The 24,007-nt window shown below is 43.1% G+C and overlaps 1 protein-coding gene across 2 annotated transcripts in view; it reads left to right on the top strand.

Moving 5' to 3' along the window:
- The window catches only part of CTNND2 (catenin (cadherin-associated protein), delta 2), a 1,564,764-nt gene extending 1,552,644 nt beyond the window's left edge, over positions 1-12,120 (top strand). For both annotated transcript variants that reach the window (XM_006893173.1, XM_006893172.1), the window contains 2 exons: positions 11,149-11,423; positions 11,456-12,120. In XM_006893173.1, coding sequence (XP_006893235.1) covers positions 11,149-11,409 — 261 coding nt within the window. In that variant the 3' untranslated portion in view covers positions 11,410-11,423; positions 11,456-12,120. The remainder of the gene's footprint in view (positions 1-11,148; positions 11,424-11,455) is intronic.
- The last annotated feature ends 11,887 nt before the right edge of the window (positions 12,121-24,007 follow it).

Below are 24,007 nucleotides of genomic sequence, written 5' to 3'. Positions count from 1 at the left end.
TTGCTTTCCAAAGACTATCAGGTCAACACTTAAGCATTAAGTGTCTTGTTTAGTGAATGTTTGTACAATGCTATGCCTACTGGTCAGTGTGCCCGTGCATAACACATATGAACAGGACAAGACAAGAAGATGTCCCTTTGCATGTAAACAACACACAGGTTGGGTACGTGGTGGTGATAGAGGGAACAAACTCAAATTGGAATGTAGTCTGTGGATTCGTTATCATCTCACACATTCTCTCCAGGTAGAAATAGAATTCCCAGCCATGTTCCACCACTCAAAACAGGAACAAAAAATGGACACTGTAAGATGCAGGTGCTGCTCTGATCATGGCCAGGCTCAAGTTGATGCTGTAAGCCAGCCAAACATCTTTAGGAAGAAAGTATTAATTATACATTAGGGTGTCTACCAAAATAGAGACTGCAAGTTAAATATAAACAACTCAGTAGAGTGCATTATGGAATGCCTTGCTCCTTGAAGTCTAGGCTGACACCAGAGACTTCAGAACCCCTTTGAAGCTGCTTATAAATGCAGAAGGAAGTCTTCCACCTGACGCAGAGCTACTTCTAACAGGAAGGTGATTCACGTGCATGGTCATGGTCATGTCTAATGAGCCCTTGAGTGGAAGAGATGTAAAGAGCAAATTCGAGCTTGCTTGTTTGCTTTCCAAGGTTGGTGCTCATTAGAGGCTTACTGTCTCACTGATTCTGTGGGAATTATAGAATCAGCAAGACTCGGCTCTTCCTTTGAATGACAACTTCATACTCTTCTCATCAGTGGTGGTCAACATAGAAAGACTTTTCTTTCTCATAACTGCTAAGAACTATTCTTATGGTATTATTATGACAGGTTTATTACAGAATTTTTTTTATCATGTTATACTCTGGTGATTTTGGGAGTAGGCATCACCAAAGCCGTTCCAACTCATAACAACCTTGTATGTATCAGCAAAACAGTACCCAGTTCTCCATTGTCCTCACATCCATTGCTGCGTGTGAGCCCACTGTTTCAGTCGCCATTGCATTCTATGTCCTTGAGGACCCTCCTCTTTTACACTGACCTCTACTTGACCAAGCATGATATCCTTCACCAAGGATGAGTCCCTCCTGATACAGTGTCCAAAGTATGTGAGATGACATCATGCCATCCTCATTCCTAAAGAACATGATGGCTGTACTTTCTCCAGCTCAAATTATATACTAGATTATACTACACCTACTGACACTTAGGGAACTCTGGGAAGGAGTTGTACTACTAACCCAAAGGCACATGGTTTGAATCCACCAGCTGCTCCATGGGGAAGAGATGGGCAGTCTTCTCCACTGGAGGGTTAGCTGTGGGTTGGCTACAACACCATGAGATGCAGTCATGGGGATCCCCCAGTCAGGTTCCCAAGACTGTAAATCTTAAGGGGAGCAGACTGTCTCCTCCTTCTCCCATTGAGTGCCCGGTAGACTTCACCTGCCAGTCTCTTTTGTTAGCAATCAAACACATAACTCACTACACCTCGAGGGCTTCTTAACTACAGTACTGTAGCTTTCGTGTTCATTGCCATAGAGTCAGCACTAACTCAGATGACTCTGTGTGTTTCCAAGGCTGTAAAGTACACAGGAGGATATTACCCATCTTCCTCCCTTGGAGCCTCTGATGGTGGCTCGGGAGAGGTGCCACTCCCTATGTGATGTGTCACCAGAGCTCCAGGATACTATAAATGTTATGCCGATAAGAAGGTTCAAACACACAGGTCATTCTCCCATGAATAGCTCTTACCAGAACGGAGGCTTTTGATCCCCGCCCTGCATCAGGATAACAGGGCTGAAGAGACAGACGCTTGAAACTGGATCATCAGGCCCATCTGATCACCAACATGGTGTGACATCTTCATAAGCACACTGTTGTTTGTGAACTATTGCTCAAGGCCCAGGAGGAAAGCAGCTTTGGGAAGGAGCAGGAACCCCCTTCTGGAGGGCAGACATCTCCTGAGCAAATACTCTCTGCAGGACCACCCACAGGCAGGAGGCGGGGGAGGCAGAGAGCATCTCCTGGACAGTAAATGATTGTTTCCTCTAATCAGCCTTTGACAGGGGAGATGACAGAGCACCAGCACATTCTCCTCCTGCACTCAATTTTTCAGCCCATATGTCACTATGCTGGATGACATCTGGTGCTGTTTTCAGCCCCCTGGTAGAACACACAGGCTCTCCAGCCTGCCTGACACATGGTTAAAAGTGAACTCTACTCCGTGCCAGCCCTTGATAAAAACAAAGAGTCCAGTGACTAAATAATAAGATCATGAGCACGAGGCAGGCGATCACTGAGGTGGCCCCCAGACTACTCACGGGCCAACATGTCTTCCGAAAGGCAAAAGAGAACAAAGATAACAGGTCTTGGAAGAATAGCCTCTGTTGCTTTCTCACAAAAGGGAAAGAAACCCTTGTTTTCTTGTAGCAGAGACTACACAGTTTCTGTAGGTGCAGGGAGAAAACCGTCCCCAGCTCTGTCTGAGGCCACTCGTCAGAGTGAAGTCAGGTACCAGTTGTTCATTCAAGGATAGGAGGTCCACCTCTAGGTTCCCTGGGCAGAGAGAAGCTCAGCACCAGTGCCAGCTTATTCTGCACAAGCTCTGCTGGCTGTGATGAAACTCCCAGTGCTGCCCCAGGGTCTCTGGCATCTCACAGGTGTGGCTGCACGAGGCTGCAGATGATGGCTTGTGATTTAATCTAGAGGCCCGTCCATATAGCTCTGAGGACACACTCTTTCCCACTCACAATTTGCTGCAATGTCTTGAGCATTTCAGCAAATTGGAATTAATGTGCTGGGATGGTATCACTGAGCACGACCCTGTGGAGTGCTTTTCCCGGCATGCTCTCTAGAATGTCCTCTCAGCGAGCAATGCCAAGGCCACTGGGTGTCCTGTAAGTGGGGAGAAAAAGCAGCAAAGATGGGGAGTAAGATGTAGGAGTTTTCTCAGCAGCAGCAGGAAGGCACACAGGAGTCCCCGAGAGATGGTCCATGGAGATGGTCCAGTCCCATCACTGTTCCCTCAGGAATCTGGTGGAGGTCTGGAATGCTACATCACATTTGAGAGGCAATCAACTAACTCAGCGCTGAGTCACGTCTGACTCCTAACAACCCTCTAGAACAGATTAGAACTCTTCGTGGCATCCACTTCCTAAATAATATGCCTCCGGAAAGTTTATGAACTTTGATAAATGTCATTCGTTGTAGAGGGGCTTCAGGCTTTTTGTTCATAGGGTCTCTATGAGTCATCCTCGACTTGAAGGCAATAAACAACAACAACATAAATCATTACAGAAGCACATCACCTCATCCTTCACCTGCAGAGAACCTGGTGGGTTCAAACCACATACCTTTTGGTTAACAGACAGGTGCTATTGCCACTGGCCACCAGGACGCCTTAAAATATCCGTATGAGGAGGACTTTTTTACTTTTCCAGATTTTTTTTTCAAAGATATCATCATGACACCTGGGAATAACCTGGGAGCAGTTAGCAGCCATCCTAGGAGCAACCTGGGAGAAAAGAAAATGAACCCTTGACTTCTGCTTAATCATGTCATCCAAATAACATGTAGTTTGATTTGCTTCTGTCCTTCTTGGGGACTTCAGTTAATTCCTATACCATGTGGCCATTTATCAGAGGCTGCGTTTGGGATCCCTTACAGCTGGGCACTTCTAAGATGGTCTTCCCAGCAGCACCTGTGATTTGGACCCTCTGGCCATGTGGCTGTGGCTGACCATTCCAAATGGAATGCTTTGGTTTGGAACTATTCTTAAACTAGCAGTGACCTCACAACCAAGTGTCAACCTTCTAACCTGGAGGGATATTCAGATGTCCCTTTAGGTTCTCTGTCCAGCTGGTCCTCCTGGTCTCCTCGACGTTGTAGCCTTCTAGTAGAACCTTACGGGTTTCACGGAGAAGAATTGATGGTGCTTGACCTGGGGAAGAAGCTGTTCTCTGGGGGGATCAGAGTTTCATATGGGTGTCTGAGACAGGGCAAAAGAGATTTACATCTAAGAAGGAGATAACAGCACTGACCAGATGGCCAGACACGGTAGGTGCTAGGGCAGTAGTTGTAGGTCATGCAGACTTTTCATGACTTGCCATAAATGAGACCAAATGGCTTCCGCATTGTAACTGTCCGTGGGATTACCTGGGACTCCCCCAAAGCGTCTGTGAGTTTGAGCTGTCAGGATACCTAGAAGAAATAACCATTAGCATAAAATAAACTTGTGATTCTTGGTTTTCATAACTAGGGTTCACATCAGTGGATCACAGACATCATTTTACAAACTCTCCAAATAGCTTGTTGAGCCTCTCATACTTAAAAGGAACAGGGAAAGAGGAATCCTATTTTAACTTTATGTATCCATGTGGCAATGAGATTTTTATCAACAAAGTCAAAGCAAAGGAGTTTGTTGTTTAGATGACCACTTTATACATTTTAAGTGGCCCTGTGGTTAAAGATCTGGGTGATGAACAGAAAAGTTGGCAATTCAAATATAACAGCAGCTACACTGGAGAAAAATATGAGGTCAGCATCTGTAGAAGTGTGGTGGTGGTGGTGGTGGTGTTGTCATCAAGTCGGTCCTGTGCCACCCACACGATTGTTGGTGTTTTGAGCGCATTGCTGTCAGTTCATGACTTTGAGGGTCTTCCCTGTGGTTGACCCTCTCCTTTAACGATCCCCATGTCCATCTCCGCAGACTTGTTCCTTCTCATAGAGAATATTTTATCTGCATAATTTTGAACACAGTTCAATAGTCCCTTCATAAGCACTGTCAGATGCAGCCCAAATTCCTTCATTCAGGTTGTGTTCCACCCACCAGCATCACACCCCAAGGTTGTTGAACAAATTCAGTCCCTCCAAGTACAGAAGTGCCCTTCAGCAGCCATCCATGAGAACTGATTTACCCCTCCTCTGAGGAGAAATGAGCCTTCCAAGCAGTTGGAATAAGACTCTGAACAACACACATCAGCTAGAGGGGTTAATGTCCCATGGTAAGTTACTAATAAAATAAGCTTATGACCACAAAAATATCCACCAACCAGAGAGAACGTGACAAGGATAGAAAAATCGGAACAGATTGTACAGAATAAAAAGTTACAAAGAAATCACTTTGGAGGAGAGCCACAAAGCTTGTGAATGACACCCCCAAAAATCCTCTCACCTCCAGCGCTGCTACCTGTGGCCACCAGCCAAGGCAGCTGTCTTCCTGGCCTTCTCTGTGCACTGCTCTCCTTTCTTATCGTGGAGACAAGAGTAAGCCCAGTGAGAACTCTTTCCCAAGGGTTAGGGTACCATACTTCAACCAGAACTGTGGTAGCTTATGGAGAGAATATTGACTTTAAAGGAGACAGATGTTCTTGTCCAAGTCCAGCTTGCCAGGAAACACTAATTGTGGCATCTTAGGGATGTTTCCAAGGTTCTTAATTTCTTCATCTGTAGTTTTCTTCATGTATAAAGTGGATATTGGCTGATGGATGCTGTTACAGTCATTGATTGGTGGGCAGCTCCATGCGCAACAGAAGGAAATGTTTCATGCGCTATCTACACAGTTAGTGGTGTGTTCAAAAGCCCACTGCTGTGGCCACTGTGTATTTTAAGTGTCTTCTGACATAGGGGGCTTATCTTCCATCACCAGCACATATTCTCTTTCACCCACCATGTCTTCTTCACTGGTTGTTTTTTGTTAAGCAGATCTTCAGGATTTTCTTTCTAATCTGTGTTACATTGGAAGCTCCGCTGAAATCTGTACACCATGGTCACCCTGCTGGGATTGGAAATGCTGGTGCTTCCAGCATCATAGCAACAAGCAAGCCACCCACCGTACCAAAAAGTGACAGGTGGCTGGTGGAGCAAGAGACATAAACATACATCCATAATGTTGTTGTCTGTTGTTATGTGCCATCGAGTCGTTTGCAACTCATAGCGACCCTATGTACAACAGCCCTAAACCCTACTCTATCCTGCGCCAACCACACCGCCTCTGACACACCCATCCCGGTTACCCCAGTCACCGAATCAATCCATCTCATAGAGGGTCTTCCCCTCCTGCGCTGTCCCTCCACTCTACCCAACATGATGTTCCTCTCTAAAGACCTGTCTCTCCTTACAACATGTCCAAAGTATCCAAAGTATGTCAGGCGAAGTCCCAGAATCCTTGCCTCCAAGGAGCAGCCTGGTTTAACCCTCTCCAGGATGAATCTGTTTGTTTTCTTGGCAGTCCATGGTACATTCCATATTAGTTTATTAATTAAATGAAGATGAGTTTGTTAAATGTGGATTGGTGCCTAGTGAAAGAGGAACTCTTTAAGTCCTGTGTTACTTTGTGAAACTCCTCTCTTTAACCTTTTACATCCTTTACATTGGACATTCTGCCTCTCTTTCTCTCTCCCTCTCCCTCTCCTTCTGTCTCCCTCTCTCTCCCTTTTTCTCCTTTTCTCTCTTTCTCTCTCTCTCCCCCTCTGCCCCCCTCTCTCTCCCTCCCTCCCTCCCTCTCTCCTTCTTTCTCTCCCTCTCTCCATCCTTCCTTCCTACCCTCTCTCTCATTGCTGTCAAGTAGGAACCAACTCATAGCTTACTATCTGTTTAGGTTTCCAAGACTGGAAATAGCCCATCTTTCTCATGAAGAGCTTCTAGAGGATTAAAATCACCAGAAAGGAACAGCCATTGGATTAGCAGTACACCTCCCTGCAGACTTCATAACCAGAGGTCCCCTTGCCCTGGGGTAACAGTGTTGTACTAGAGGAGAGGACAAGGTAGACATAACACACTGTTAATCTGGGGTCATGCAAGTAGGTATGTCAAAGACAATGGGATTGGCTCAAGGTAGGTCAGGGTTCAGAGCTATTATACACAGGGTCCCTTTGAGTCACAAGTGGCTCAAGGGTGTATAACACAACAGCAACACCTTTCATAGAAAAGCAAAGAAGATCTCAGTCCATCCATGTGGTTTGGAAGACATGGTCTCCACAATAGTTATTCCTGAAATCCTCCCAATCCCCAGGCTCTTAGACTAACAAATGGTAGTTCTATGAACTTTAATGGGCAGAAAGGAAAGTCACTCTATAACAAGGCAAAGGGTCCTTTCTACCACTTGTGCCAAATGAGGCAAGGATGGTGTGTACATTAGCAAGTGTTTAATCAGCATATCTGGAAGGCAGTGCCTTCCCTCTCCAAGAGTGCCTTGTCATCTCGCATGTGGTCAGAGTTTTCTACTTTTTCAGCTATTAATCTAGTTGACATGTTATTATCCCCCTTTCAAAGTTAAAGGACTGTCTCATTTGAAAGGACAATTCACATTCTACTAAGATAAACAGTGTCTATTTGACATATCATTACCCCTCTCAGCAAGTTAAAAGCTTCTCATTTGGAAAGAATTTACACACCTCTAAGAGAAACTGTACCAGGACACTAGTCCCTCTGACATATTCTCTCTCTCTCTCTCTCTCCTGAGCTACAAGGGTTCTTATTTGGAGAAATTACTTACATTTCCCTGAGGAAAAAATTAGTGTTTTTCATTTCAGAATGGGATTCTTCCTTTAGTTTGCCAAACAGTGACATTTGCTCAAGGGTGAGTTCTTTTTAGGATATGAGATCATAACCTTAAATTGGATTTTTTTTAATGGACTCACATGAAACTTTTACAACACCAGCTTAACTAACCTATAAGAGAATAAACACCACAAAGTTAAACATTGGGCATGACGATAAGAAGGCAAAACAAAATGTTGAGTCTTTTTAAGAAGTTAACAAGCAGTCAGGGTTGAAACTTAAACAAGCATTAAAGAAGCAGGATTCATTAAAACCTTATCTTTTGCTGAAACTGAAACCAATCCTGAATTGTATTAGGACTTACCCTTCAATTCATTCAGAAGCCACTAAGTACAAGTGTGAGATGTACTGGACAGCAGCTTTGGAAACGTTCACCCTTTCTTTGAAACAAGTTGATTAGTAGTGTGAATCAATGATGTATAAACAGGGAGAAGTTTCCATGCTTGAGAGAAGAATTATGCACGGGCCATTAGAAACACTCATTTACATACAACGTGCTAATTACAAATCATTATCTATTAACTAAAACCAATTTCTACAGGATGTGTCCATGCTGATCCTTAGTTAAATTAATAGGGAATTACTGAATCTACTGGAAAGTTATCAGTGATATTTCTTTTAAGCGTTTTCTAATTCACACCAGACCTGCACCCAATTAGCATGCATTAGCACTAATTAGTACAACCTGGTTAGCCTTGGGATCAGCCTTATGCTCTATCTTGGAGGTTCTGTTCACTGCAGGACTAGGGTATGTGGGCAAAGACACCACCCCACCCCACCCCCAAGGAATCACACAGGAATAGGAGAGCTTAACCCTAGATAAAAATGCTGATGGGTATATAATCATAAACCACTGACACTCTTCTTGGCTTCCCTAAAGCAAAGAAAACCAAACCCACTGCCACAACTTAATTCTAATGCATAACGAACTATGAGTTAGAGCTCGTAGTAGAACTACCCTGTTAGGTTCCCAAGGCTGTAATCTTACATTCCAGCACATATACTATGGGCATGTTGCCAGGAAGAACCAGTCCTTGGAGAATTAACACCGTGCTTGGAAGGGGAGTGGGTCAACATAGAAGAGGCAGACCCTGGATGAAATGGATTGACTCAGGGACTATGGCAATGGGATCACGTGTGTCAGAGACGGTGAGGTTGGCTCAGGATAGGTCAAGGCTCACAGGGTTGCTATGGTTTGTAGGTGACTCAATGGCAGGTAGTATCACCAATCTTTGCAGAAGCCAACTGCCACGTCTTTCCCCCATAGAGTGACTAAAGCATTGACATTTTTATTAGCAACTTTAGCAGCTAAGCTTTTTCACTAATGTACCACCAGGGTTCCTTTAAAGCCAAGTGGGGGGTGCTAATTCTTCACTACGTGTCTCAAAGGCTCCTATAATCAATTTATGTCTTCAACACCCTTACATCAGACTATATCTGTCAAAGGTTCAGAATGGAAACAAGGAACACTGAGATTGATTTAGTGACACAGACATTTGGTAGATTCCTTCTCCATAATTGGAGATTTTATTATGACCATGTTCTTGAGTTCTGTCAATCCTTAACATGAAAAAGTTTAGAAACACTTTGCTTTCCCAAAGTATAGAATATTTTGAGTGAATTCATGAATTCTCTCTTTTTATGCACAGCTCTGCATATCTAAGAATCCCAATATCTGGTCACTTGTAAAAGGAAATAACCCTACTACCGGGAAGCAATAACCATACTACCTGGACAATGACTAGGGATGATAGAAGATTAATTGATGCCTTTGAGCATCAAATGCTGGAGAAGAGTATTGAATATACCATGGACTGCTAGGAGAGCAAATAGTTTCATCCTAGAGAGGATGAAAACAGGCTATTCCTTGGAGGCAAGGACTCTGAAGCTCCATCTGACATACATTGGATATGTTGCAAGAAGGGACCAGTCCTTAGAGAGGGATATCATGCTTGGAAGGGTGGAGGAAGTACGCAAGAGAGGATGACTCCAGATGAGACAGATTGATTCAGTGACTGGGGTAATGGGGGTAGGTGCGTCAGAGACAATAGGTTGGCTCAAGATAAGGCAGGGTTCAGAGGCTATTGTACATAGGATCGCTATAAGTCAAAAGCAACTTGACGGCACATAACAACAACAACCAGGAAGCAGATCAGGAGCATATTGATCCTAGCTAGACCTCTGTACTGGCAGGAAAATGCCTGCCTGATCATTGTTGTTTTGTTAGAATTCATCAACTCAAGTACAACTCATAGTAACCCTATTAGCAACAGATCTGAACCCTATCCTATCCTTTGACAACTTCACAATCTCTGACATGCTTAAGCCCATTGTGGCAGTCACTGTGTCAATCACCTAGTCAAGAGTCTTCCTCCTCTTCACCACCTTTGAAAGGTGGAGACCTTTCCAAGCATGATGTCCTTCTCCAAGGGATAGCTTCTCCAGCAACATGCCCAAAGTGAGACGAAGCTTTGCCACCCTTGTCTCCAAGGAGCATTCTGACTTCATCTTCTCCAAGACATTTTTGTTTGTTTGTTTGTTTGTTTTGGCAGTCCGTGGGATGTTAGTACTCTTTTCCAACACCGCAGCTCTAAGGCATTATACTTACCTTGTCAATCTTTGTTGTCTCTTTATTTGAGATCAGGACACCTATGGACAATACTAAAAAGGAAGGATAGAACAAAATAAACAACTGTGTCCTCCAGCTTCTAATCTACTCCTTCTGTAAAGAAGTTTATCTAAGATGATAGTGTGTGAAAAAGAACCAATTTTGGAAGGGACTAATTGAAGTACTCAGAGAAGTGTACTGATCAAGGGGTTCTTTCCATAGTCAATTGCCAGTAAGGCAGACGGATTGCAATATCCATAAGCACTTTAATACAGATCTGGAAGAACACAGTGAGATCCTTCTCAGAGGCTGCCTCCTCTCTGCAAGTGGTCATTAGGCTTTTATTCCAGGATTAGACACCAACTCACTCAACAAAGCACCTTTGTCATTAAATTAAAAGTTGTACGTCTGGAAAAAAACCAACTCACACACAATTACCAGTAAACAAGTAACCTACAAAAGAGTTAACACATGACTGAGAAAAACAGGCCCTGAAAAGATAAAGGTGAACTCAGGAAAGGTACACCTTCCCTCCTGGCAAACATGGGAATTAAGCTACAATTTACATATGACTAGGAAAAACAGTTTCAAAGAGGTAAATGCAGATCAAGTAAAGATGTATTTCCTCTCCTGATAAACAGAAGGCTTAAACTACTTTATATGACTAAAGAAAGGACCTGAAGAATTCTTAGGCAAAGTAACCAGCTTTGTAGGCTGATATGAAAACTGATAAAGGTTTTAGTTTTATAACTGATATATATCTATCTCTATCTCATCTATATCTATATATTTGGAGAATTCTGGACTTATTAATACCACTCATCAGAAGTACCATAATGGTAAATGTAGGTGACGTATACAGGCTGGTCTTCTTGCGAGGGAAGGCCAATGACTTGTGAACTAGGCGGGAGCTGGGTCCAGAGGGAGCCAAGTCACCAGTGTGGGTCTTCTTTTCTGTCTAGGTTTCAGCACAGCCGGTCCCGCAGGAGCCCAGCAGAAAAGATTACGAGACCTACCAGCCATTTCAGAATTCAACAAGAAATTACGACGAGTCCTTCTTTGAGGACCAGGTCCACCATCGCCCTCCCGCCAGCGAATACACCATGCACCTGGGACTCAAGTCCACGGGCAACTATGTCGACTTCTACTCAGCTGCCCGTCCCTACAGTGAACTGAACTATGAAACGAGTCACTACCCGGCCTCCCCTGACTCCTGGGTGTGAAGAGCGAGGAGCAGGTGGACACAGAGAGCGAGGAGCGGGCTGAGAGGCGCTCCCGGAGCCGTGCATGTGCATGCAGATCACGAGACATTTTCTTTTTCTTTTTCTTTTTTTTTTATCTGCAAATTTAGTTTGTCAAAGCCTGTTCCATAGGAAGGCTGTGATAACCAGTAAGGCAATCTCACGAGCTATTTTAGAGCGCTAAAGGGATTGCACGTTAACTTGGGTGTTGATAGAGCACCCCAAAAAACCCAATCCTAAATATGACCACGTGCAACAACGTTCTAGTTTGAGCTATAGAGTGTTTAAAAAAGTGCTTTATGTGGGACATGGAGGAAGGAAGGAAGAGAGGAAACGGTCAGGGTGGTGGGCCGTGAAGGGGGTCGTTAAGCACAAGACACAGAATAGTTTACACACTTAATGGGGGACGGCTTCTCACACTTTGTTTAATCTCTTCATCTGTAGTGACTCTAGGCTTCAAGTTGCATTGGGGTTCCTCTGTACAGCAAGATGTTTCTTGCCTTTTGTTAATGCATTGTTGTAAAGTATTTGATGTACATTACAGATTAAAAAAAAGGAAAAGTGCATTGTGTATATTACACCAATGCCACTGTGTTTCTTCATCTATGGTTCTAAATATTGCTTCAATCTCAAACTTTTGAAAGATGTATGCATTTCCAGATTTTTTCTTTTCTTTATCCCAATATGTTTTAACAACAACAGGAGAAAAAAAATTGGGGAGGGGGGGAAAGGAATATTTAGCAGTATTGTTCGTTATGATATGTGAATTTGTTTGTGGTAACTAATCAAGGCATTCAGCAGTTTCTGACAATTAACATACATCATTCCACACTCCTTGTCAACAAAGTGCTTTTTCACTGCCTAAAATTTTAGATGTAGATATTTGAAATAGATTTTTTTTCATTTATACCAGTTTTCTTTATGATGATACAGTGTTAAAAGAAAATAAATTACAATTGATCTGTCATCCATATTTGCTAAGAATGTCTATTTCCAAGGAGTCCTCTGACAAAAATACACATTCTTGCTGTGTGTCTGTGCATGTGTGAGCGTGTGTATGTCCACGTACGTATACAAGTAACCTGTATGCAGTTTTTTCGATAGAGGCGAGTTCATTTGCTGTTCATCTTGTACAAACTTTGTTTTCTTTTCTTTTTTTTTAGTATAAATGTACATTGGTTTGTTCCTTTTGTACTGTATCTACGCTAATGACCATCTAGTGACTCAGGATATTAGGCCAGTTGAAGTGAAGTTATAGAATTCTCACACATTCGCACATATCTTCAATGCCAACCCTTTCCATGGGGCCATTTCTTCCCACTTTTTCTGCCCTCCGAACACAAGAAACCATGGCCAAATCGATAATTTCACTTTGGGGCCAATTACTTGAAGTATCCACAGAAAATGTCAACTGCTCACCTGAAACACTCCCCCCCCCGCCCCCGCCCCCTTGCCCAGATTTTTGTTGTTGTTGTTCATGTGACAGGGAGCAGTTGACAATAATGGATTAGATCATTAAAATTGAACTTGAAGCTAATGGTAGAATAGTGATTCACAAAGCTAAGAAAAAAAGGCTAACCATTGACAAGAACACGGGAGGGGGGTAATTAGCTTTGCTCTTTTAGATGCAAGTGACCGAGGCCAGTACGTGCCTAGTAAATGTTAACTGTTCTTGGAAAAAAAAATAATAAAAAATTACCTAACAAAAGAAATTGGCTGCCATCTTCCTTTAAAACCTGCTCCCCTTCTCCCTGTATAGTTCAATGCAGCTCAAACTCTAAAAAGTCAGGGGTTCTTTCCCCACATTTCACCACAGCCACCCAAAGTTACTTGATTCATGGAAAGTTTGAAAAGGAAAAGATCATTTCGAGGACTCAACGCTAGACAGACATTGCTGTTGTTACTGGGTGCCTTGATGTCAGTTTTGACTCATCACAGCCCCGTCGTATTCAATAGAGCAAAACACTGCCTGACCCCGTGCTGCCGCGCTGGAGCTCATGGAAGCGGCCACTGGGTCAGCACCTCTCATTGAAAGTCTTCCTCTTTTTTGCTGAACTTTTACCAAACATGAGTTCTTTCTCCAGGGGCTGGCCCCTCCTGATAGCATGGTGAATGTATATGGGTTTTCCTACAAGCCCTGTGGAGGGTTAGACTTGTGTCATTTCATTTGGAAAACCACAGTTTGGGATTCCTTTGTGAGAATGCTGTCAAACAGCCACTCACCAGCTGCTGTAGAGAAAAAGATACCTGCTGCTGCTGTTGTTGTTATGTGTCATCAAGTCCTCTGTGACTCATACAGCACAGTAGTGACTCATACAGATGCACAGTAGTTCTGAACCCTGCCCTATCCTGAGCCAGTTTGTCTCAGACACACATGCCCCCCTTACCCAGTTACTGTGTAAATCCATCTCCTCCAGGTTCTTTTGTTCCTGCGCTTTCCCTCCACACTTCTGAACATGATAGCCTTCTCCAAGGACTAGTTCTCTCCTGGCCACATGCCCAAAGTAGGTGAGACAGAGTTTCAGAATCCTTGCTTCCAAGAAGCAGCTTGCTTTTACCCTCTCCAAGACAGACTTGTTTGTTCTCTTGTTGGCCAGAGACACTGCACCAAGGAAAATATGAAGATATTATATGTAGTTATGAGTCGCCATCTGAGTGTAGTTAAATCCATTGAGGCAGAAAAGGTTGATATACTCACGGCTTCTCCACAGCCTAATTGCATGGTTGATTTAGCTTTTCCAAACAGAAACAGTGACGTTTTTCCCTTGGTCTGAGATATTAACACATGCTTTACGAAGAAAAAACAAAACAAAACCAAAACCACTTCTTGTAGCAATATTTTGAATTTCGAAGTGTACCTTATGTTTATAATTCTTGCAGAATAAGAGGATATCTGCTGCCATGGTTCTTTGATTCATGGTCATGGTTACACAAACCCATCATTTTCCTTGGGAATATATAATGGGAGAAAGGTAAGATAGATGAGTGAGTGTATGAGTGAGTGTATTAATGGATGGATAAATAGATGATGATGATAGATGATGATAGATGATAGATAGATAGATGATAGATAGATAGATAGATAGATAGATAGATAGATAGATAGATAGATAGATGATAGATAGATGATAGTTGGATAGATGATATAGATAGATGATATAGATAGATGATAGATACAGATAGATGATATAGATAGATGATTGAGAGATAGATAGATAGATGATAGATAGATAGATAATAGATGATAGAAAATATAAGGAAAGAAAGGGAGGGAGGGAGAGAAGGAGGAAGGAAGAAGGGAGGGAGAGAGGGAAGGAAGGAAGGAGAAAGATGATAGATGATAGATACAGATAGATGAGGAAGATGATAGATGATATAGATAGAAGGTAGTAAATGATAGATAATAGATGATAGATATGAGATAGATGATAGAAAATAGATAATAGGTGAGACAGAGTTGAGAGATAGATGCATAATGGATGAGAGAGAGATGATAGATATAGATGATGATAGGTAGATGATAGATAATAGATAATGGATTGAAGATAGATTATAGATAATAGATTAGATAGATAAATAGATAATAGGTAGGTAGATAGATAGATAATAGATAGATTTAATAGATAAGCTTTTACTTGAACCAAATGCCAAGAGCCCCCATAGGACTCCAGGACAATGAAAGTTGGTCAACTGGAGATTAATATGGGGTGTAGAAAGTTCTGGTGGCATAATCTACAGGGAAGTTCTGTTGATTCAAAGGCTGTGCCTCCCTGATCCAGAAAGATGGGTAATCTCCACCTATGTGATTTACAGCCTTGGAAACCTAATGAACAGTCAGCTATGAGCCTTGATGGCAATGGTAGAGAGAAAACAGGGATGGATTTGATAAAACACCAAGTGGAAAGAACGTTTGCTTGTTTTGCTTTTATTGTGCTGAAGTGTCCATGCGGAGTCTGCAGTACCTCCCAAATCTTGCTTGATTGGATGGAATGGTGTTTTTCAGAGGAAAAGAAATTGAAATTTCTTGTTCCATTCCATTCTAGTAGATCATAAGCACAGCCAAATCATTGACTGTTATGTACCATTGAATTGACTCATAGTGCTAGACCAGAATCTTGAGCAATGGATCAGAATTACGCCCCATTCTGCCCCATGCCATAATCTCCACCATGCTTGACCTCATTTTTGTCACTGTCAATTCATCTCGTTGAGGGACTTCCTGTCTTTCGCTGATCCTCATAATAGGATGTTAAATCTGAGCATTTTGTGTGAAAAATTGACTAAAAGAAAACAAACACCCGAGGGTGTTGCATACCAGGAACTGATTAAGGAAAACTTGGACATTGTCACTAAGAATCTTAACATCTTAAAATTTGACCTTTTAATCTTGATTAATATGAATACCACATATTAATGCTTCCATTATCATTGACAATCATGTGCCAGAAAAGTAAGACACCAGACAAATTCTAAAATGAGAATGACCTGAGACGCTGTATCAAAATTGGTGGATGAAGGTTAACTGATGAAGGTTAAGTTAATTTCCTATTAAGAAAACTCAAGCTGCTGCATACACAGCAAAGAACATGGATGATGCCTAGTACTCCTAGACATGACAAACTTGAGAAATCAAGACTTCGGGTTGCTTGTAAAGAAGAACCTTTATAAGAATGGGTCTGCGCTCTTTCTCAGAACAGAAAACATTTTCCGAGCTGACAGACTCTTGACCTGCAGTCTGTCCATTAGTTCAATAATAAGTAACTAGGCTGAAGCTAGCATTTTATCAGACATGGAGAATGAAAAAGGAGAAACTCTAATACCAATTCTCTAAGCACCATAGTTGTTGTTAGGTGCCATTGAGTTGATTGCCATTTATAGTGATTCTATTAGAACCACGTATCAGAAGCTTACTTAGACAATCCTGAACCATCATTAAAATATCTGCCATACTCAAACTCATTGTTGTAATCACTGGATCATTCCAGAGTAAGACAGATGAAGAAGTAGGACTAGTCATCCACTTCTGAAATAGCAGGTCTTCAAAAATCCTATGAATAACAGAAACACAGTAGGAAATTGACATTGAAGTGAACTTTTATTAATAAGACAGAGGTTCTAGTAAGACACTAGAACTCTTGGAACAAACTTCAACAATGACCCCCGCACTAACATGAATCGCAGGTTTTAGAACAGTTACTAATATATTATTTGATTGCTCAGGACTTCAATAAAATGAGCCCCCGAAGCTGTTATGACATTCCAGAAGCATGCATGCATAGCAAAGGCATGATGCTATTCTGAGTTTCGAAGGATATTTAACAGATGCTATTCTGAGTTTTGAAGGATATATAGCAGCATCTCTGGCCCAAATCTGTTTTATACCAAAGGCATCTTCCCTGTTGTATCAACCAGAATGCCTGTAGACCTCAATAAAATCCCTAAGCTACCAGGGTTGTCTTTTGAGAAATATTAATATTGCAATAGGCAATTCATACCCACTACTAGGCTTCAATGGCATGGTGGGTAAGATGTTGCACTGTCAGCCCAAAGGCAGTCAGTTCAAATCTTTCAACTGTTCTGTAGGAACAAGATGGACAGTCTCCTTTCATGCAATATACAGCTTCTGAAAACCGATTGATGGGTCTCCTATGAGTCAATTCTGACTCAACAGGACATGACAATGACCACTATCTAGCATGACGATGTTCTTGTTGTTGTTATGTGCCGTTGTTCACCTGCAACTCATAGCGACCCGACTGTATATAATAGCTCTGAACAAGTGTTACTGACTCCAACACACCTACCCTATTACCCCAGTTACTGTTTCAATACTCATCTCGAGTCTGCCTCTCCTGTGCTGTCCCACCACCCTTCCAAGCATGATGTCCGAGCATGTCCCTCCTGACCATGTGCCACAAAATATGTGAGTTGGAGCTTCAAAATCCTTATCTCCAAAGAGAGGCTTGGTTTTACCCTCTCCGAGGCAGAGTTGTTTGTGCTCTTGGTGGTCCATGGTATGGACACAAGTCAAATACATAGATTGTTCTTGTATCATAATCCTTAGTCATCATGTTCCAGCTCTCTGATGCATAGCAAGTAGTTGAGAAGACCAGGGCCTGGATTAGGCAGACCTTAGTCTCTAGACTAAGAAGTCCCTGAGCATATTTATCTAATGCAATTCATTTTTTTATTTCCTGACTGCTGGTACCAAGAGTGTTGGTTGTGGAGGCAAGTAAGCTGAAATTGTTAACAACCTTAATCTCTTCGTCTATACTGGTGCTGCCAATTGGCCCAGTGGTGAGAATCTTTGTCTTCTTGATGTTGAGCTTCCATCCATATTGAAGACTACAGTCCTTGACACTCAGCAGCAAATGCTTCAGGTCTTCTTCAGTTTCAGCCTGAGAATAGATAGAGAAGGGGAAAAAAAAAAGAAGTACTATCAGCTGAGTTCCCATCCCAATTATCCCAGTCACTGAATCAATCCACCTCATAGAGGGCCTTCCTCTCCTGCGGCGTCCCTCCACCCTCCCAAGCATGATGTCCCTCTCCAAGGACCGGTCTCTCCTCACTACATGGCCGAAGTAAGTTAGACGGAGCCTCAGAATCCTTGCCTCCAAGGAGCCACCCGGTTTAACCCTCCCCAGGATAAATCTATTTGTTTTCCTAGCAGTCCATGGTATTCTCAGTACTTTTCTCCAGCACCACAGCTCAAAGGCATCAGTCAGAGACAGTGCGATTGGCACAGGACAGAGCTGTTGTACATAGGGTCGCTATGAGTCGCAGGCAACTCGACGGCACATAACAACAACAACAACAACATCAGCTGAGTTATCTGAAGAAAACAATATAGGGAGTGTGACTGAATAGATTTCAAGAACAGATAGACTTTCCATGACCAATAACAAAGGTATTTCTAGAAAATGTGTAAAGGAGAATCACTAGGGATGAACTCACTCTGCATTTCTTAAGCCAGAGGAACTGAAGAACAAAGTCAAGCCTCGAGTTGAAATACTTAAGGATGCTATGTGCAGAATATTGAATGATCCAGGAAACAACAAAAGAAAATGGAAGGAGTACACAGAGTCACTGTACCAGAATTGGCTGACAAAGAAGAATTCCATGAAACAAAATATGATCAATAGGCACTGATGTTGCTAGGCCCTAAAAGGAGAATACCAATTACATATTTTGACAAACAGATGCTTCCCTGGGTACGCTGGCCAGATCGTGCCTAGAAATCTGGAGGACAACTACTTGGCTGGACAAGATCCGTATTTATAATCATTCAAAAAAATAAAATAAAAAATCCAACAATATCATTAATATCACACTCAAGCAAGATCCTACTGAATAGTATTTAAAAACAACTAAAATACTGAATTTACAGAGAACTTCCAGATGTTCAAACTGGGTTTAGAAGATGCTGTGGAACTGGGAACATCATAACCAATGTTAGATGGATCTTGAATGAAAGCAGAGAGTATCAGAGGATTGTCTATCTATGTTCCATTGACTATGCAAAGGCATTTGACTGTGTGGATCACAATAAATTGTGGTTAACCTTGAAAATAATGAGAATCCCAGGACACTTAATTGTTCTCATGTGAAACCTATGCTTGGACCAGGAAGCAGCGTCAGAACAGGGCAAGGAAACACTGTATGCTCAAAATCAGGAATTGAGTGTGTCAGGGATGCATCTTATCTCCATAACCTTTCACCCTATATGTGGAACAGATCATTTGAGAGGCTAGATTTTATGAGGAGAAATGTGGTATCAGGATTGGAGGAAGACTCATCAACAACCTGTGTTACACCGATAACACAATCTTGCTCACCAAAACTGAGGAGGACCTGAGGCACTTGCTGCAGAAGGTCAAGGACAGCAGTCTTCACTATGGATTGAAGCTCATCATCAAGAAAACAAAGATTCTCACTATAGGGCCAATTGGCATCATCATGATAGATTGTGAAGAGATTGTTAACAATTTTAGCTTGTTTGGTTACACAATTAACACTCTTGGCACCAGCAGGCAGGAATTCAATTAATTGCATTGGAGAAGTCTGCTATCAGTGTGCTAAAGAGTGACAATGTCAATCTAGAGACTAAGGTGCACCTGATTTAGGCTGTGGTTTTCTCATGACTTGCTATGCATCAGAGAGCTGGAAAATGACTAAGGGCGACAGAAGAAGAATCAATGCCTTGAATTGAGATGCTGGAGAAGAGTATTGACCATACCATGGACTGCCAAGAGAATGAACAGGTCTGTCATGGAGAGGGTGAAACAAGCTGCTCCTTGGAGGCAAAGATTTTCAATCTCTGCCTCACATACTTTGGGCACATTGCCAGTCGGGACCGACCAGTCCTTGGAGAAGGACATAATGCTTAGAAGGATGGAGGGACAGTGCAGGAGAAGAAGACCTCAGATAAGATGGATTGTTATGGTGACTGGGATAATGGGGATAGGTATGTCAGATACAATGAGGTTGGCTCAGGATAGGGCAGGATTCAGAGCCATTGTGTAGGGTCATTATGCATTGCAGGCAACTCAATGGCATATAAGAACAACAACACTAAAGAAACAGAGCAAAGAACAGCATGCAACCAATTCAGCTCTCTGGTGGGGGGGAGAGAGGGAGGGAGGGAGGGAGGGAGGGAGAGAGAGAGAGAGAGAGAGAGAGGAGAGAGAGAAAGAGGAGCCAGACTTAGAACACAGTTCTGAGGTCCTTATTTTGGAGGCATTGATTTGTCACAACATCTGGCCACATAAACTTGGCAAACATTCTGACTCAGGCATGGTGGTTGTAAACAGTAAGGTTTGTATCAATTCTTTTCAGCCTATAGCATACATCTACTAGAAACATCTCTTGGAAAGCTTATTCTAACACAAGTCTCTGATCCAATAGGGTCATAAAGGGCTGAGAATGTGCGAAGAATATGTTTGGTTAAATGAGCTTCTGTATGTGGTCTTTGCTACGGTTCTGTGGAAGGGACAAAAGAGGGAGATGATGAAAACCTCCTAGGGGACCCACCCACGACCTTAAGTTGTTCCAATTGTTCTTGACCCAGTTGTTCTGAGTACTTGGGAAACCCTGTTACTTTACCCAGCCCCAACTAGCATAAAATAGCAGTTACTATGCAGACAGAGTCCACAGGAGAAGGATGTGCAATCTCCTCTTGTGCGATTTACTGCTTCTGTGAACCTGCCAGATTCTGAGCTATGGGCAGTTCCACCTTGACAGTACACAGCAAGGACATGCAAAGAGAGAGGCCAGCTTAGTCCAGAGACAGGATTGGCCAGTTACTACACGACTCATTGTTGCTATTAGGTGTCATCAAGTCGGCTCCAAGTCTATGTAATTCATGTTGTTGTTGTTGTGTACCATGGAGTCAGAACAGACCCATAGCTGACCCTCCAGTGGGCTTTCAGAAGCAGTTAATCACACAAGAAGAGATTGCCCATTCTTTGCTGTGGAGAAGCTAGCAGCCTCGAACTCTATGCCTTCAGGATTGTGGCACAGCTTCTTGCTACTAGGCCACTAGAGCTCCTATGTAATACCTTGTTGTTGTTGTTTAATGCCGTCGAGTCGTAGACGACTCATACCGAGCCTATGAAGAAACAGCCTGAGCACTGTTCGCACATAGAGTTTCCAGAGGCAAGCCATTTCGGAAGTGGATGCCACTCCTGCTTCCAGATGTAATACCTAGTGAGGGTATATTCTACAGAAGAAACCCTGTCCGCTCCTACATCATTGTAACACTCTTTGCTGTGCGTAAGCCTATTGTTGAGGCCACAGTGTCAATCTAGCTCTTTGAGAGTCTTCCTCTTTTTTTGCTGACTGGGGTGCACACAGGGAGCTCAGGTGGTACAATGCATTACAGGTTATGCTGCAAACAGAAAGGCCAGTGGTTAGAACACACTAACTGCCCCGCAGGAGAAATGCTGATTGGTTCCCATAAAGATTTACCAAAGACTTATCAAAGCGAGGGTTGCTCTGAGTTGGACCTGACTTGTCAGCAATGGGATTGGCTTTCTGGTTTAAGGGGCATACAACCCACCAAGTAAGGCTGAGTCATCTGCCTAAATAAGCACTTAAATGCCACAGAGGTTGAAGTGCAGGGCTCATGAGCATCAAGAAGAGGAATCTTAAATGAAGTATGTCATGTGGATCCGGACCCCTGTGTGTTGAACGTCCCAAACCCAGGAGTCTTTTAAGACTCTTGATGATAGACGGAGAAGAGACTGAAACTGTCAACAACTTCATCTTGCTTGGGTCCACAATTAACAACCTTCATACTAGCAATCAAGAAATAGGAGATGCATTGCACTGGGAAAATCTGTAGTTAGAGACCTTTCAAAATTATTGAAGAGCAGTGATGTCAGTTTGAGGACCAAGGTGTGTCTGGTTCAGGCCATGGTCTTTCTGATCACTTCTTATGCATTTGAGAGCTGGACCATGAGTAAGGATGACAGACGAAGAATTGATGCCTTTGAGCTGTGTGGTGTTGGAGAGGAGCACTGAACATCCCATGGACGTCCAAGAGAACAAACAGATATGTCTTGAAGAAGGTGCAGCCAGAGTGCTCTTTGGAGGAAAGAATGATGAGCCCGAGTGCTCTTTGAAAGCAAGAATGATGAGACTTCACACCCCATACGTTGGGTGTATTGCTAGGAGAAGGACATGATGCTTGGAAGGGTGGAGGGTCCGCGAAAGAGAGGAGGACCCTCAACCAGGTTGATTGATGCAGTGACTGCTGCAATGGGCTCTTGTGTGTCAGGTAGAGTGAAGATGGCACAGGTAGGACACAGTTCAAATTTGTTGTTCATGGGGTCTCTATGAGTCACACTCGACTCGATAGCATCTAACAACGACAGACTCAGGAGTGCTGGACTAATAGAAGCAAATGAAGATAACAAACTGACAGATATTGTACTTCTAACAGAAACAGCAGTCAGGAGATGTACTACACTGGGAAAATCAACCATCAGGGATCTCTCCAAAAATCCCTAAGAGCAATGATGTCAGTGTGAAGACTGAGGTGTGCCTGAATCAGACCATGGTCCTCTCAATCACTTGCTATGCATCTGAGAGCTGGACAGTGAATAAGGATGACAGAAGAACAAAGTAGTGCCTTTGAACTGTGGTGGTGTGGAAGAGTACTGAATATCCCATGGACTGTCAAAAGAACAGACATCTTGGAAAAGGGCCGCCACAGGCGCATTGGAATCAAAGGTGATGAAGTCTTTTCTCTCATGTTTTGGACATGTTGCTTGAAAAAGTAATTCCTTAGAAAGAGACATCACGCTTGGAAAGATGGCATGTCAAGGAAAGAGAAGACCCCCAACAAGATGGATCAAAACAGTGACTACAGCGATGGACTTGAGTGTGTCAAAGGTGATGAGAATGACTTAGGATAGGATGGGTCTGCTGTTCAGAGTCACTACGAGTCTTGCTCGACTCTGTCACCTAACAACAACAGACCGAGGGCACAGAGGGAAGCGTAACGTTGGAGTGGCAGGAGAGTCATGATGCTGGTGTGAGATGACACAGTGGGTGAGCTTCCTCAACAGTGAAGCAAGGCAGATACTGTGACTTCCCACCCCCGGAACAAGCACACAGCAGAGCTCTTTTGAGCAGGAGACTTGCACGTGGAGCAGAGTGTGTTTGTCCACTTGTCAGCAGAGCTAAAGGAACTACATCGCTTCCCTTAGGAGGGCAGAGGCCAGACCAAGGCGAGAGCAGTGACCAGGCTTTAGAGCATGGGCCCAGGAGCAACAGGCTAGAAGCACCCACCTACCTGCCTTTGGTTGAATTATTATACCTCAAGTTCTTTCTGTTACTTCCAAGTTAATCCCGATCCTATGTCATGTCCATAACAAGCCATTCCTGTAGGTACCGCCTGTGAGAGTCCAGTGGTCTTGTTACTGAGTTATGAAACTCAACAGAGAACTAGGAGGTGCCCAGAGAGGGGTGGATGGTATCAGAATCAGTAAACAGTGCAGTCAGTGGACCTCCGCTACACAGGAGTCGGCTTTGAGCTGATTGGATTCGCATTCTGCCTGAAATGAGACAAGATCTAACACTGTTGCTATAGCATTACACTAACAGATTTCCTCTGGATGTGGAAGCCGCTCTCACTTTTCCAGTCACTGGGCTGAGAGCGATAGCTGTGAGGCTACAATCCCTCTCCTCAGAGCCGCCCACACAGCAGCCACATCCATCAGCCAAGAGCTTATTAGAAACCCAGAACACGTGGGACCACTGAGGCCTCTGCATCAGAACTCGCATTTCACAAGATCCCCAGGTGATTTGCGGAAACATTAAAGTTTGAAAGCAATGGACCAGAAAACGTATAAAGGTCTGAAGGAAGACAATGTTAGGTGAAGCAAACAAATGTGAAACACTGTAGATGTAAAATCAGCATTTCTTGCCAAATATGTGGCAGGACCTAAGAGTTTCTCTGAGATGGGAAGTCTGGGTCACTGGAAACCCAGACATGGATTGGCCGTTCATAAAGAGAACCACTTTCTGAGTAATGCTGGTGAGGAAAGAGGGGTCCAGATTCCAGCAGGGACAAAAA

Source organism: Elephantulus edwardii, unplaced genomic scaffold, assembly GCF_000299155.1.
Source record: "Elephantulus edwardii isolate Elephantulus edwardi_28Jun2011 unplaced genomic scaffold, EleEdw1.0 scaffold00125, whole genome shotgun sequence".
Lineage (NCBI taxonomy): Eukaryota > Metazoa > Chordata > Mammalia > Macroscelidea > Macroscelididae > Elephantulus > Elephantulus edwardii.
The sequence above is the reverse complement of the archived record's forward strand: the minus strand, read 5'-3'. Positions and strand labels throughout refer to the sequence as shown.